The following is a 15,214-nucleotide window of genomic DNA, read 5'->3' as shown; positions in this document are numbered from 1 at the left end:
ACTATTTTCACTAAAGTACACAAACTGCCTCAAATAAGAAAAATGCAATATTTAACATGTTACACTTCAACTGTGGTAATTAAACAGTTAGGACTGGTTTGAGATATATATTTAGAAGGTGTGAGAAGAATAACAGATGTCTGGCAGTTTTAAAGGCAAAACATCTTCCCCGTTTTTGTTGTATCTAGACATAACCTGAGGTATGTATCTTTGTCTATTTCTATCTGAGTAGTAATAATCATTTTCCTAAGAGGATAATTGGATAAAATGATATAAAACCACAATGGCATTTGGCCTGAAATAGATAGGACATAAAATTATCACTCAAACATGCCACTATAGTTCTGGAAACCAGCAAGCATACTATAAGGAAATGGCTGAGGAGAATCTTTCAAAATTCTAATCAGTGTGAACAGCCTAGTCTCAAACAACTAACCAAGAGGCTGCATTCATCTTTGTCCTAAACTTAAAGCTATCATTGTCCATATACTCATTTGGTTATTAATCATGAAATGTTCTGTGACATTTCTGTACTTAGGCATTTATTAACTCACGTTACAATTTTACTTTAACTGTGAACATGTGTATGTCTCAAACTAAACCGGATTTCAAGTAACCTGAGAGTTGAAAACAGTCTCTGTACTCCTTTAGCTAAAGTGACAATGTATTTTTTTTTGCCCAAATCAAGACACTTTGAAAGTGAAAGCAAATAATAAAAAAAAAATTAACAGGCATTAATAAATCTACAATAGAGGGACAAAAGATAGGGATCTGAAACAGGTCTGCATCCTGGTGGACAGATACTATAACCTAGGGAACAGGTGGCAGGTATATTGTAACCTTTTCAGCTTGAAGGTAAGAAACATTACCTCGATATCATCCCCCTTTACAAAAATCTTAAAAAGCTAATTTTGTTCAACACTGCTAAATGATTATACCAGTTATTATACATATATATTGAGTCTACATTTCTGGAGTTGGTTTTCTAAGAGACAGCAGTTTCCTAGGAAGTATCTATCTTCCTGAAGCAGGATTCTGTTCATGCCACCTACCTAGTCAAAAGTTTCCAATGGCTCTCCAAGTATTACAAGAACAAAATCAAACCTCTCCAATTGAGACTGCCAAGGTCTTGTTCCAAGTTATCTTTTCAGATTTTCATTATTCCCCTTTTCTGTACTGATTGGACTGACTAATCATAACTTCTGACTAACGAACTCCTTTGCTTTCCTGATTGAGTCATTATTTAAAATATATTCTTTGTATTTTGCCTATTTTTATATATCTAATTTCTGGACATTCCTAGCTGAAATTCTATTTTCTTCATGAAATTTCTCCAATCTCTCCCCGAGTCTGCCACCATCAATGGAAGTAATTGTTCTCCCCTCTGAATAGCAATCTATCTGTACTTCTCATATATATACCACTTTCCAACTTGTATAACAGATATTCAAGTAGACTGTGTTAGACAAGACTACTATTAGATTTTAAGTCCCATAAGAGAAGAATCTTGATTAAATTCAAACTTCATATATACCCCACAGTATTAAGTACAATGCCTTGTCCAAGTGGGTGTTCAAAATGGTTGGCAAATGAATGGCTCACAAGGACAACAAATTAGTAAATTCTGGTGATAAACAATACTGTTTTCAACATATTATGCTGTATACTGAACAAACCTTAGAGACTATTAAAATATTCTCTAACGAAATACCATGCATTCTTCTTTCCTCAGAAATTTGAAAAAAAAAAAAAAAAAAGTAAATGTCAGTGTTGAAAGAATTGTTTACTATTGAAAATAACTTTATCTATAATAAAAGTTTAATTTAATTTGATTCTAAAGTTTTTAACAGATATTTACAGGTCATTGTTATCCACGGTGGGATGTACATAGTTAATGCCTCTCCTGTGAGGAATGAAATAGATAAAATGACCACAGATTTAATTCTTAACTAGAATTCTGATATAGTAATCAATATTTTACTTTAAAAGGTTTTTATTCCTTTACTGTGTTATGAACCCACTAGAGTATAGAATTTGTCTAAGATGTTAAATTTTAAGGTAATTTGAGAGACATGAAACTAGATTAATGTTGAGAGACATGAAACTAGATTAACTGAACTTGAGGGTATTATTATTTGTCAACCTTCAAAATTCATGTGGAATTTAAAAAGAAACAATCAAGTTCTCTGAAAAGAGGTACATATAAATATTGTAATGGTATATATTTTCTTTGCTTTATTAAAGGGGTACTTACCTTTCACATGCCCTAACTGTCTAAGAAAAACTCCCTGAGCCTAGCTGGTTAGACTAGAGGATGCCCATCCAATTACCACGCTGAACAAACTGAAGTCTCATTCATATTCTCCCTTTCTCGTCCCTGAGACTTAGAAGAGTTGGTAGCTGCAGGAGGTATATTTCTAAGCCAAAGACATAAAGTAGGGGCTGCAAAGACCATATTTAGGCCATAGAGAAGTAAAACAGAAAAATACAATCTATAAAAAGAATGAAGCAGATGAACAAAGATGGATAGAGAAAAGAAACCCATGCAACCTCAGAAAGAGAAACAGACAGAGAACGGCAGCCAAGGCACCCAACAGTCCCCAAACTCCTTGTTCTAGTCTTGTGAATCTCAGCCACGATTCCTGCAGATTATTTCTGCGGGATAACCATATGGTTATCTCACAAAAGTAATAAGCATACATTTATATAAATATAAAACAGATTTCCATTTGTGCTTAATCTAGTTTCAGTTGATCTGTTTTGGTAACTAAAATGTCTCTCAGACACTGGCATCTTTTGGGCTTTATTTGATATGATCAAATCTCAGATATTATTTGAACTATAAAAGATACTCTGGATGTAGAGCTTTAAAAGTACCTTAATACCTTTGGGCTAATAGAATCTGCTTAGCAATCCACTTCTAGAATACGACTAATAAAATCCTTGTAATGAGCTAACACATTTCCCCAAAGTGAGCAAGACTCTCGATCACTTCTCAATGTGAGAAATAAGCCCATTTAATGCCAATTACTATTGACACAATTTCTTACTACACACAATATAAATAAATCTATCAAATTAAGACATATGAACTATCAAAAGAAATTTCTGTGTGTTCCACACATTGAACAGATGCTCACTAATGACAAAATAGTACTGCTTTTATGTATGAAAAAAAGCACTTCTGAGTTAAACTTTTTGTTTTTAGGTGTTAATAATACCATATGCAACTGGGGCTTATGTTCTCCTTAATAATGATAGTAGACAAAGCAGTGTAACAGAATGTAGAATGCCAGGGTAGACTAACAATAATAAAGAAAAGAATTGTCACATGAAGGATAAAATCCTCATGTGTCTCCCATTTAGGCTTTATAGTAATCTTGCAAAGCAGGGGGTTGGTAGAGAAATTAATTTTTTTAAGACATAGGTGTTTACTTCTATAAAAGTGGATTTCTCAAATGAGTTGGTTAATTCCCTTATAACACTCCTTTCCTCACTAGCCATTTGTTTTCTACCCTTTTGCTGAATATTGCCTGCTTGCCCCTCCAGATTCATATCCATCCTCCATCCTGCTCTGTGCCCTAGGAAAATCACTTGTATGGATCACATCAATGGGCTCTTTGGAGTATTGAAGTTTTTGTTGGATTTGGCCAGTGGGAGGCACTGGCAGGAGAATGATGGGAAGTAGGAGAGTGAGGAAGGGGTAAGATATACCCTCTATCAAAGGCCACTGGTGCTGTCAAGCGGCCTTCTCCATACAGCCACCCTCTCCCAGTTCCAATGAACTCTCCCTTTCCTTGTCCCTTCAGGCCCAGGGATGATATCTCTCCACTTGCTGTTAGTACTACCTCATCCCTTGTTGATTGCTTTAAACCCTACCCTCACCATTGTATATAATTCCTTTGTTAAACTTTCCTCAGGTTACTCATTTTGAGCGTATTGTTCATTGCCAAGACCCTAACTAATACAATTCTCTACCTCTATATCCTTGAAACACCTCCTTCAAAAGCTTCCAAAGCCCTTATGTGAAAATTGCCAAATTAAATGGCATTGTCTACCTTGATTTCTCTCTTCAGCACTGATCTCCTGTTCCTTCTTCATATTCCTATTGCACTTAGTAGACACTGTGATAGACCTTTTAGTTTCCTCTTCCCATTATTGCTCTATGAACAAGGGTAATTCTCAAAAGTTCTTTCCTTAACTCTTAACTCATGTCTCCATACTTTCTCTACCAGGAACTCTATTCACTCCTACAATGTAGGATCGGTATGTCAATGGCTTCCCAGTAGATCTTTCTAATTCTAAACTCTCTTTAATACCCTAGTGCTATATTTCCAACCACTAGTTTTATCTAAATGTCCCTCTATTATATCAACTCCAAGTATAAAATCATTATCAAGGCACAGGAAAATAGTATTTCTCTCTAGCTTTCTTACTTCCATTAATTGTACCATCATTTTCTAAGTCCATTCTAACACCCGACTCATTTCCAAGTAATACAATTATTCCTTCATAAGTGGCTTTATTTCTTTCTCTTCCTTCTTTATTACTAATGCCGCTAAATCGGTTCAGGATTAGCTTCAAGTTTGGTAATTGCATTAACTGCCAAATTGGTATTTCCCACAGTATCCAGCACATAGTCTTGATCATTTTGCATCTCAATATTTGTTGAGTTAGTGGATCAAAACAAATTATAAAGGGATTAGATATAAGTCATATAAAAATTTAGATTAAGGGAAATACCTACTATATAAGTTTGAAAAGACAAATACAGAAAAAAATACAAGGCTTATACTAGTAATCGAAGTATTGTTTGTGTGCCAGGTACCATACTACATACTTATATACATAAGCTCATTTAATTTTTACCAAAAAAACCTCAAAAACTTGTAGGGGAGGTATTAATATCCACATATCACTGAGGTTCAGGAAAATTAAGTCCAAGGTAACAAACTTAGAAAGTGGAGGATTCTAAACTGAAAAGTATGCCTGTCTATGTTATATACACAACATGTTTAGTTTAACATGCACATTAAACCTGAACTTTGCATTTATCACTAAGCTTTGAGCAAAAGAATGTTCTAGCTTATATAAATATTACTAAGTTCCATTTGTCTAAGTAAGACAAATTAGTTAATGGTATTAGATCTTCTGACCAAATTCTCTGCCTTTTGTGATTTAATAGTCTTGGCTTGAGAACTGGACTCATTAGGAGGAGGGGAAGGCAGCAGGATGTGGAAGCAGTGTAAGATGGCTGAATCCTAATTCAAGGGTGTGCTGCTTGTTCAGCGGTGCTTTTAGAATCAAAGGAAAACCATGAGTTCTCCAATAAACAAACACATGGGGACAGAGATTGGATTGGTGGTTACCAGAGGGGAAGGGGGGAGGGAGGAGGGTGAAAGGGATAATTCGGTACATGTGTGTGGTGATGGGTTGTAATTAGTATTTTGGTGGTAAACATGATGTAATCTATGCAGAAATAGAAGTACAATGATGTACATCTGAAATTTTTACAATGTTATAAACCAATGTTACTGCAATAAACAAAAAATTAAAAAAAATAAAAATAAAAAAATTTAAAAAAAAAGGAAAACCATGAGTTCTCCGGAAATCAAATGAAAACCATGAGCTCCCCAGAGAAAACAGTAAGCAAGCGAACACTGGGCCCAACAGTAGCTAAGTGGAGTTTATACAGTGAGTTTTCACTAATGCATTAGTCACCAGATAAACAATCCTGAGGGACAGCAGGCTGTCTTGGAACCAGGAAGTGAGTGAATGGGAGGATGGCAATTGGTATCTATTGGTTGGCAATCCTGATTAAATCGATTTTTTTTCTCTTTTAAAGTGTCTTATAACAGGAGTTCTCAATTCAGTTGAACCGTAGTGGAAAGACTAGAGAGGATACACTAGTCTAAAAGTCACTCTACATCACTGGCAGGGTGTTTAAAATTATACATGCCTCACTGATGAATTGAGACATTATTGATGAGAATGTATTGTGAATATATGGACAGAAAAAGATTGAGAACCACAGACCTAGAGTAATGTTGACTAAGATATAGAGGTTATAAAATAATGTTACTTTTCATTAAACTTCATGAAATAAAATGACTCATGGGAGACAACAAATAGATATTTTCCCAAACTGAAGAGCATTATTCATGGTTTTTCAAGAACATTATAAATGCCATAAGATATTTTTAAAAATAGGTCAATGATAAACATACAATGCTCTTAGTATAGCAGAAAGCCCACTTAGCTTTGTATTTTCTGCTTGACCGAGCAATAAGACATTATTCATATAAGAATGCAGTAGTTGTACCCGCAAAATAGGCAATAAATCTGCAGAACTCTGTTACCTTTCATTATAGCTCATTCTGATTTTTTAATTAAAAATATCTATTATCCTTTTAAAGCAAGGATATTCAAATTTTTGGATCACGCACCTTATGAGTAAAAAAATGTTTTGAGAATATTCTCTATATATACGTATTCATTTTTAAATGATAACCAAGCAGTGCTATACTAATACATAATAAATATATATAAAACTTACACATAAAGAGAAGTTACAAAGGATGGGAAAGAAATAATTAAAATTTTAAAAACATTTTAATTACTAATGGTACAAAATATCTTTTGGCTCAATTAAAAAAACTTGTAAAAATCTTATAAAAAATTATCATGTAGATTTGAAGGTCTGATTCTCAGTTCATTTTCAATAGTTCGTCCCATTGGCCGTATTAGCTAAAAAGATTTCACACAGATATGTACAGCCACTGGAAAAAGTGCATTGTTAGCAATGCCTACACTAAATCACAATGCTTATTTTTAATGTAATTTACTAATTATAAGGTTTTTTTTTTAATATATAATTTTATTTATTTATTTATTTTTTCCCCCAAAGCCCCAGTAGATGTCATAGCTGCACATCCTTCTAGTTGCTGTATGTGGGACGCGGCCTCAGCATGGCCGGAGAAGTGGTGCTTCAGTGCGCGCCTGGGATCCAAACCCCGGCCGCCAGCAGCGGAGCGCATGCCCTTAACAGCTAAGCCACGGGGCCGGCCCTATGCTAAGGTTTTAATTGAAACTCGGCTAGTAAAATTGCATCTTTCTTGATGTTCTTGCAAACTTATGAGGAATTGTTGCATTAAAACTTTTTTAATAGGTTCCAAAACCACTTAAACACAAATTAAGAGTGACTTTTAAATAGGTTAGAAAATTCTGTTTTCAAGTGTTTTAATTATGCAGATATGACAGCCGGGTGATGTATTTACATCATTTTTTGGCAACAAAATCACAAAACAGTGGACATCTAAAAATACACTCTCAAAATGTCCTCTTCATTTTTTACAGTTTCTTTAAAAATGCAGTTACTTTCTCATTCACTCTAAAATACGTAACCTTTACCTTTAAGGGTATGATTATGTTTCTTTTTTTAAAAAAGTACCTACATACAAGTAATAGTCATTTGTCATTATAGAACTATCAGCAAATTTTGAACTTTTTTATTTTCATTAATAAAAAAAGTCAGAACTAAATAAGACAATTCCTGAAAACACTCATTCATGAAATAGACAACCTCTTTTATAAGATTGTCACGGTCATTCCCTCTGATTGTCAACAATGTTATTTATCATGGTTCTACCATTCAGGATAATATCCATAAATCTACTCATTTGGACACATGTAAAGTGCAATATGTCAAAATATGCTCAAAGTGAACAAAGGAGTGAGTTTGTTGCTGTCAACGCCTCCATGCTCAGACTTCCATTCTTCCTTAGGAACCACCTTGGGCTCTGACATGACTCAGACAGTCTGACACATGGACCCAATGAGGATGTCAGCATCAATCTGTGTATTAAATATTAGTTGATCTTAATTTCTTTATTCTTAAATAAATTACTTTTTTTTTTTTGGGTGAGGAAGATTGGCCCTGAGCTAACCCCTGTTGCCAATCCTCTTTTTGCTTGAGGAAGATTGTCCCTGAGCTAACGTCTGTGCCAATCTTCCTCTATTTTGTATGTGGGACACCACCACAGCATGGCTTGATGAGCACTGTGCAGGTCCACGCCCAGGATCCTAACCCACAAACCCCGGGCTGCGAAACAGAGCATTCGAACTTAACCACTATGCCACCGGGCTGGCCCCAATATAAAAATTACTATTTTAATAAATTAAAATTCTAATAATTTTTCCTGCACTCAATGGCAGATCGTGTATGTTTCATATAGTGTCTGCACCCTACTTTGAGACTACTAGTTTAAAAGAGACACTCTTGAGGATTTAAAAATTTGCCAGTATTTGTCACCTCTAAAAAACAACCAGTTTGCTTCCTTCCTCCCTCAAGCAATTCATGGAGTTTCAGATAATGCCACTCAGATAATGCCAATAAAAATGATTAAAAATTTCGTATTTCTTTAGTGTTAAAGTTATTTGAGAAAATTATCATTATCAGTTTGAAGGGATACAAATGTTCTTTAAAATAAGTAGTGACATTTTGACTCTCTCTTACATAAATTATTTTCTGATAAACCACCATTGATGTTGACTATCAAAATATATCAATTCCAGGACAAACATAAAGCAATGTAAAGTTGAAATGTATTTCAAATAATAAGACTGTAGCTACATTTTATTGCTTTATAGAAGAATGACAGTCGGGTACATAGGCAATCATTTTTATCAGTAACAAGATTTAAATCAGCTTTAAAGGAGAACTGATGAATTCAAATACATAGTAACAGTCCCTTATAAAATTAATTTCTTCAGGAAAATAAGAGAGATAAGTAACAGTCTTAAGAGCAGCCAGCTACTCAACACCAAGTCTGGCAGTTACTGCAGGTGCGAGTCTTACCTTTGCTCCGTGCTTATGCAGAACTTCCATGACATCATTGTGAGCTCTTTCTGCTGCAACATGCAGGGGAGTCATGAAACTACAGAGAGGAGAAAAGGAAAAGATAATTTTCTAACTTTTATTGCATTTTCCCTTTAAGAACTGAACAGCTCCTTCAGCAATTACACTTACTCTTTATTTTTTTCATTAACATTTGCTCCTTTTCTAAGTAACAATTCTGTCACTTGTTTTCGTTTGGGATGCAGTGAGGCCACAGCACAGTGCTGTAAAGTAAACAAAACTGTTAATAAAATAAACTTCTATTTAAAAGTAGATTTCTGAATACCATCTGCTGACTATTTAGAACACTGTTATCTCAAAACATATTTATATATTTTACATTATGGAGATGATCAAAATCTCTCCTCAATACACTGGAAATACCAAACATAAACCTTTAATCCAAGGTGAAATTATGCCCTTGGTAAAGCATTACGACAGACTTCATTTCTTTTCCTTGAGCCAATAAATAATTATCCAGTATATTTATTTATTTGAAGGCATCAGAATACTGCCTCTCCAAAGCTATAAAAATCTATGACTGAATTACTCAATCCTTCATTAGGCTGCCAGCTACACAAATCAATACTTCTCAAACTCTTCCCCAGAGGTACACCTAGCACTACAGGAGAATAAGCCTGCATGCCCAGGAACAGGGAAGAAGGTGACAGACTTGAAAGAGCTTAGAGGGAGAAGGATTCTCAGAAATTGTACGTTTTACTCTATATTTATACAACTTTTGTATTCAACTGTATTTCATATTAATATTAAAATTTAAAAAGTAAAAAACTACTTACTAATGAACAAAATGAACAATCCAAAAAAGGAGGTCAGGTTTACTCTGGGGCTTTAAGTTACTGCTGTGCAGTGTGAATGTATCTGAACGCCAGTTTGAGAGCCATATATTCAGGTGTACAGACAGTTGGCCCATTTCGATTTGGTGACTCTTTTAATGTTTTCAGCAGGTATTGACTACAGTTTGACCTTTGTGTACCAGATATATGTGAGAGTGTTAGCTGAAGACAGAAGTACCACATACGCTTATACTCTGAATTCAGGAGTAATCTAACCAGCCTTACACCTGAAACTCAATGTGGTCAATGACAAGGAAAATAAACTAATCTTTCTAAAAGTACATTAGAAGAAAAAACATGAATAGTTTTTAAAACAATTTGTATAGTCTGGAATAAAAAAATCATAATCTTACCATTTTTCTATAATTTTTCTATAATGATTGTAATAATGTAACAAATGTATTCTTTGAATACAATTGCTCAAAAAGATGATGCAAACGATGATCTTTGAAAATACTTTAATCTTCTACAGAAAACAAATATAGTATTTATCTAGCAACCAGAAGAAAAAGAAGATTCTATAGAGAAACATCACATATTGTATTTTACAAAAGCACTGCCCACAAAAGAAGATTTGTTATAATACGATTGGGTAAAGACAAAGGTAAAAGTAATTCTCAAATCAATGTTGAGCAAATGATTATTCTCTCACCCATGAAAGCAATCATCTCCTGAACTAAATGTAAAAGTCACCACAACGATTAAAATGCAAATTCCCAGCACTTCAGACACTAAAGTTACTTTAAGGGTTCTGAAATGAAAATCATATTTTGTGCTTATACTACTGTTACAGACCCAAGGAATGGATTAAAAATAAAATCTTACCAGTGCAGTTTCATGCGACTGCGGTTGTTTGAAATTAATGATTTCCAAAGCAAGTGTTTTTTTAACTTTGGCTAGGTCTGCTTCTCTGGCTGCTTGTAGTAAAGAGTGACCTTTAAACTCATCTGTTAATGAAAGAATGGTTGACATAAAAAAGATTTAAAATATTTAATAATCATTAGCAATGATTATAAAGAAAATTATTAATTTTAAATATTCCTCTATTTTAGCAACAGCAGCAACACGACAATACGATAATAAAGGCGTAAAAGATGAGGGTGTAGGTTAATAAAAAATTTTGAAATACGTATGCTCTGAAATAAGAATGTTTTATACTCCTAAGAGTTCATAGAGACACACATACAGACATACTCATTCCAGCAAAGTTTTAAAACAAGCAACCTAAATGTCCACCAAATGGAAACCAGGTAAATAATCTGTGAACACTTATACAATGGAATACTTTATAGCTCTTAAACAAAAAAGATAGATCTATATATACTGACATGAAAGTATATGTTACTAAATGAAAATTCAAGCAGCAAAAGAGGAAGGACAGGTTGACTCAATTTTTTTGTATTGTTACTACTACTATTGCCATCACAACTAAATATAAGTAATGGTATAAAAAAGACATTTAGAGAAATAGTCACCAAAATACTAATAGTGATTATATCTTGACACAGAGGAGGGAAGAACTGAATTATGGGAGAAGTGCCAGAGTTTGAATATTTTTCAAAAAACAATATTTTATTTATTACTTGTATAAGTGAGTTTTTAAAAAGGCATTTCTAAATTAATTGTATAAATAAGAATCCAACACTCATTTATTAAAAACATATAATCTTAGTTTCTATGTTACAAATTTAGTTTGTATTTTTATATCACTAATTAATAAAAAGTTGAAAATTGTTCTGAAACAGATGCAAATGATGTGTGACCTAATATATTATGTAACAGTTCCAGGCCCTCTCACGTTCATGCCTTTGTATCTGCCTACTACTGAATTCTTTCCCTTCTCCTTCTCTCCTCTCCTCTGAGGGTCCCATCTCACCCTCCTCTCTCCCTCAAAAGACAGAAAGAGACACAAATAGACACATATGTGCACATATACACATGCCTTAATAACTACTAGTGTTCAAGGTCTCCATTTAGATACACTGGATAAGCCTTCCTGCCGTTCCCCATTATTGGGTTAGAATTCCTTGTTATGAAGTCCACGGCATTTGCATTTAGCCTTATATCACAGGACATGTCACACTGTCTTACTTGCTATGGCAGTCCCTTCATCTAGCGCAGTGCTTGGCATATAGTAGGTACTCAGTAAGTATTTGTTACACGAATGCTGAAGATTTATAAAATAAGTCATGGCAGGTTCAGGGAAAAAAAACATTTTTATGTAACCTCTTGTTTAGCGGTACTTTATCATTGCTAAATTCAAAAGTTTAGGACTTTGAAACTTCAGAAACTCCAAATCAAGATCAAATGAAATGAAAGTAAACCAGTATTTTCAAATAACAAAATTATAGATTTTAATTTTAATGATAAAATTAGGGATAAAAGAAGTGAAAGAATTAGAAACTGCCATATGTGAGGAGCAGGATTCTGATAACTGCAAAAGAAGGTGATGTATTGAGAACTGATTTCAAGCAAAAAGTACGGTTTTGCTTGGGTCATCAGCCTAGAGAAATCTAAACAGAATTCAAATCATACTGGCTTTTTCTCTGATGACAAATGTTTTATGACTATCAAAATGATAAAAGCAATTCTACCTTTTCAATTACTCCTTTAAGTTCAGGAAAGGTGGCTCAGAAGAAAATTAAATGGGCAAATTTATGAAAAACATAAACAATAAGACTGTAGTACTATGGAAATTAAGAAATTATGATGCAATAATGCAATTAAACAGCATGATATTTTCTCAACGAGAAGTAAAATATTATTTACTTTTGCTCTTTAGAAAAAAAGTAAAAAAAAAAAAAATGTAAAGATTTCTGTCCAAATTGACTTTCAAATTTAAAATATTTTATTGGCAAATATTCAAGATTAAAAAAACAACCCAGAGGATAGGAAATCTATCAGCTAAATAATCGTCCTTCTAAATGAGAAGGTGTAGTTACATAGAGGTTTGTTTTCAAAACTTCAAAGAAGTTAAGTAGTTAAAAAGAAGGTTGCAATATTGTAAATTCCTCAAACTTACCCTGAAAACATTTAACATTTTAAAGTTTCCCCTTCTAAATGCATTTTGAAACAAGAATGAAAGCTACTTTCAGTATTTTCAGCTCCAATACATGCAGTACCCAAAAGACCTTGTTCATTCGGCTTCAGGAAAACAAATAAAATAAAGACAAGAAAGAGCAGGAAAAAATGTGTCTGATGAAAATGTTATAACCCTAGGCATGATCAAAATATTTCCTCTGTTTCCTGCATAACTTTCTTAAGAAGAATTCTGTAACTGGGAACACTGAGAGTCAAGCAGTGGACATGATGACGAAACTGCAGTCAGAGAAGTGACAACGCTGTTAAATCCTGTTCTTCAGATAACTCCTTGGTGGAACATTATTTAATAAAATAAAGGAGACACTGAGAAGGTTGAAAAGTACTCTAATCAGTGAACGTCTTCCTTTACAAAACTATACAAATTTAGGTTAAATCTTACACTGGAATCAGACCAGTGAAATACAAGTTAAAAACTCAATGATATGCATACTTTGCAAAACAACTATAAGGAAAATAAAGTCGAGTGGTGACATGGGGACAAAGCTGAGCCCAGAGTATAAAACTATAAAACAAGGAAATTAGAAAAAGATAAAAAAATAAGTTTTGAGTTAACTTAAATTCAATTCAGTAAACTTGCTGAGCACATAGTATGCACAAATCACGGGGCTAGGTTGGGGAGAGGTAGATATATAGGCCCAAACAAATACCAGCAACACGTTTATTAGGTAACAAGGCATTGTGCAGGTGCTAAGAAGACAGAATAATAAAATTAAAGGTCTTCCTAAGAATTTAAATTTCACTGGGAAGACAGAACATACACTAGAGAAGTGAACTACATAATGCAAGATAACCCATGGCAAGAGTCATATGAGTGGGAGAGGGAATAAACGCACTTCACTGGATTCATTGCTAAGACATCTGCCCAGTTATAACCGGTTTGTGCTGGCCTGTTACCTAGTAGAAGTCATCTGTTCCAGCACCAAAATAAGTTTAAATTTCCACTTAAACAAGATCAAAATTGCAAGAAACTCTTCCTGTTTTAACATAAACTAGTTTAAAATCTGTTTAAACTTAAATGATATTAACATTACTTTAATTATGCCTTTTTCTAAAGTTATCATTTAAAGATTTTCTCAGGCATTTAAATTCAGTTATCTGATTCTTAGAATCCTGGGTGTAAAGATTCAAAAAATAGGATCAGTTAAAAATTAGGGGGCCGGCCCCGTGGCTTAGTGGTTAAGTGCGCACGCTCCGCTACTGGCAGTCCGGGTTCGTATCCTGGGCATGCACTGACGCACCGCTTCTCCGGCCATGCTGAGGCCACATCCCACATCCAGCAACTAGAAGGAGGCGCAACTATGATATACAACTATCTACTGGGGCTTTGGGGAAAAAAAAGGAGGAGGAGCGGCAATAGATGTTAGCTCAGAGCCGGTCTTCCTCAGCAAAAAGAGGAGGATTAGCATGGATGTTAGCACAGGGCTGATCTTCCTCACAAAAAAAAAAAACAAAAAAGGTAGGTGACACCTAGTTTAATTTAAACCTGAAATGCCCACATGTAGAATTAAATATCTCTCAATATTTGATATGACAACTAAATGTAATGTGGTATCCTGAATGAGATCCTGGGACAGAAAGAGGACTTGAGGTATAAACTAAGGCAATCTGAATAGAGTATGGCTTCAGGTATAAACTAAGGAAATCTGAACTAGAGTATTCAGTTAATAATGTATCAATAGTGGTTCATTAATTGTGACAAATGTACCATATTAATGTAAGATATTAATAATAGGGGAAACTGGGAATGGCGTATATGAGAAATCTCTGTACTACTTTTGTAACCTTTCTGTAAATCTAAAATAAAAAGTTTATTTAAAAAACATGCATACATATCTATAGGTAATAGGTATGCGCATCTGAGAAGATTACTTCCACCAAATCATAATTTGGGCAAGTGAGTGCACTTGGGCTATAACACATAAGAAATAAAAACATGATTATGCAACCTTGCAGGGGTTGGGAAACAGTAGGTGCTCAATAATGTCAGATATCATCTATTATTACCAATAGCACAAGAATAAATCTCTGTGAGCTCAGAGATTTTTTTCTGGTTTGTACACTGCTATATTTCCAGTGCCTGGCACATAGTAGGTATTCAATAAATGGCTACCATTGACTCATCCTCATTAGCTTTAAAAAAAAGGAGCCTTAATACATAATTAGAATTAGGCTTGAACAAACACAAAATATATATAGTGTATATATATAAGATTTCTGTGGAATTCATGAAGAAAAGTACATGATCAGAAATAAGGATTATAAACTAGTCTACATGTATAAACTGGATATTATCTAAGTTAGACAAAATGGCAGCCCTAATAACTAAACAAAAATGAGATATTCCAATCTATAACAAGCAATA

General features: G+C 34.0%; 1 protein-coding gene across 2 annotated transcripts in view; it reads right to left on the bottom strand.

The window, feature by feature from the left end:
- TNKS (tankyrase) overlaps positions 1-15,214 on the bottom strand; it is a 214,256-nt gene that overhangs the window by 59,369 nt on the left and 139,673 nt on the right. For both annotated transcript variants that reach the window (XM_058525140.1, XM_058525141.1), the window contains 3 exons: positions 10,576-10,697; positions 9,029-9,120; positions 8,858-8,936 (listed from right to left, as the gene is read on the bottom strand). In XM_058525140.1, the coding sequence (XP_058381123.1) occupies positions 8,858-8,936; positions 9,029-9,120; positions 10,576-10,697 (293 nt within the window). The remainder of the gene's footprint in view (positions 1-8,857; positions 8,937-9,028; positions 9,121-10,575; positions 10,698-15,214) is intronic.

Source organism: Diceros bicornis, chromosome 29, assembly GCF_020826845.1.
Source record: "Diceros bicornis minor isolate mBicDic1 chromosome 29, mDicBic1.mat.cur, whole genome shotgun sequence".
NCBI classification, from domain to species: domain Eukaryota; kingdom Metazoa; phylum Chordata; class Mammalia; order Perissodactyla; family Rhinocerotidae; genus Diceros; species Diceros bicornis.
Note: the sequence above shows the minus strand (reverse complement) of the source record. Positions and strands in the feature narration are given on the sequence as shown.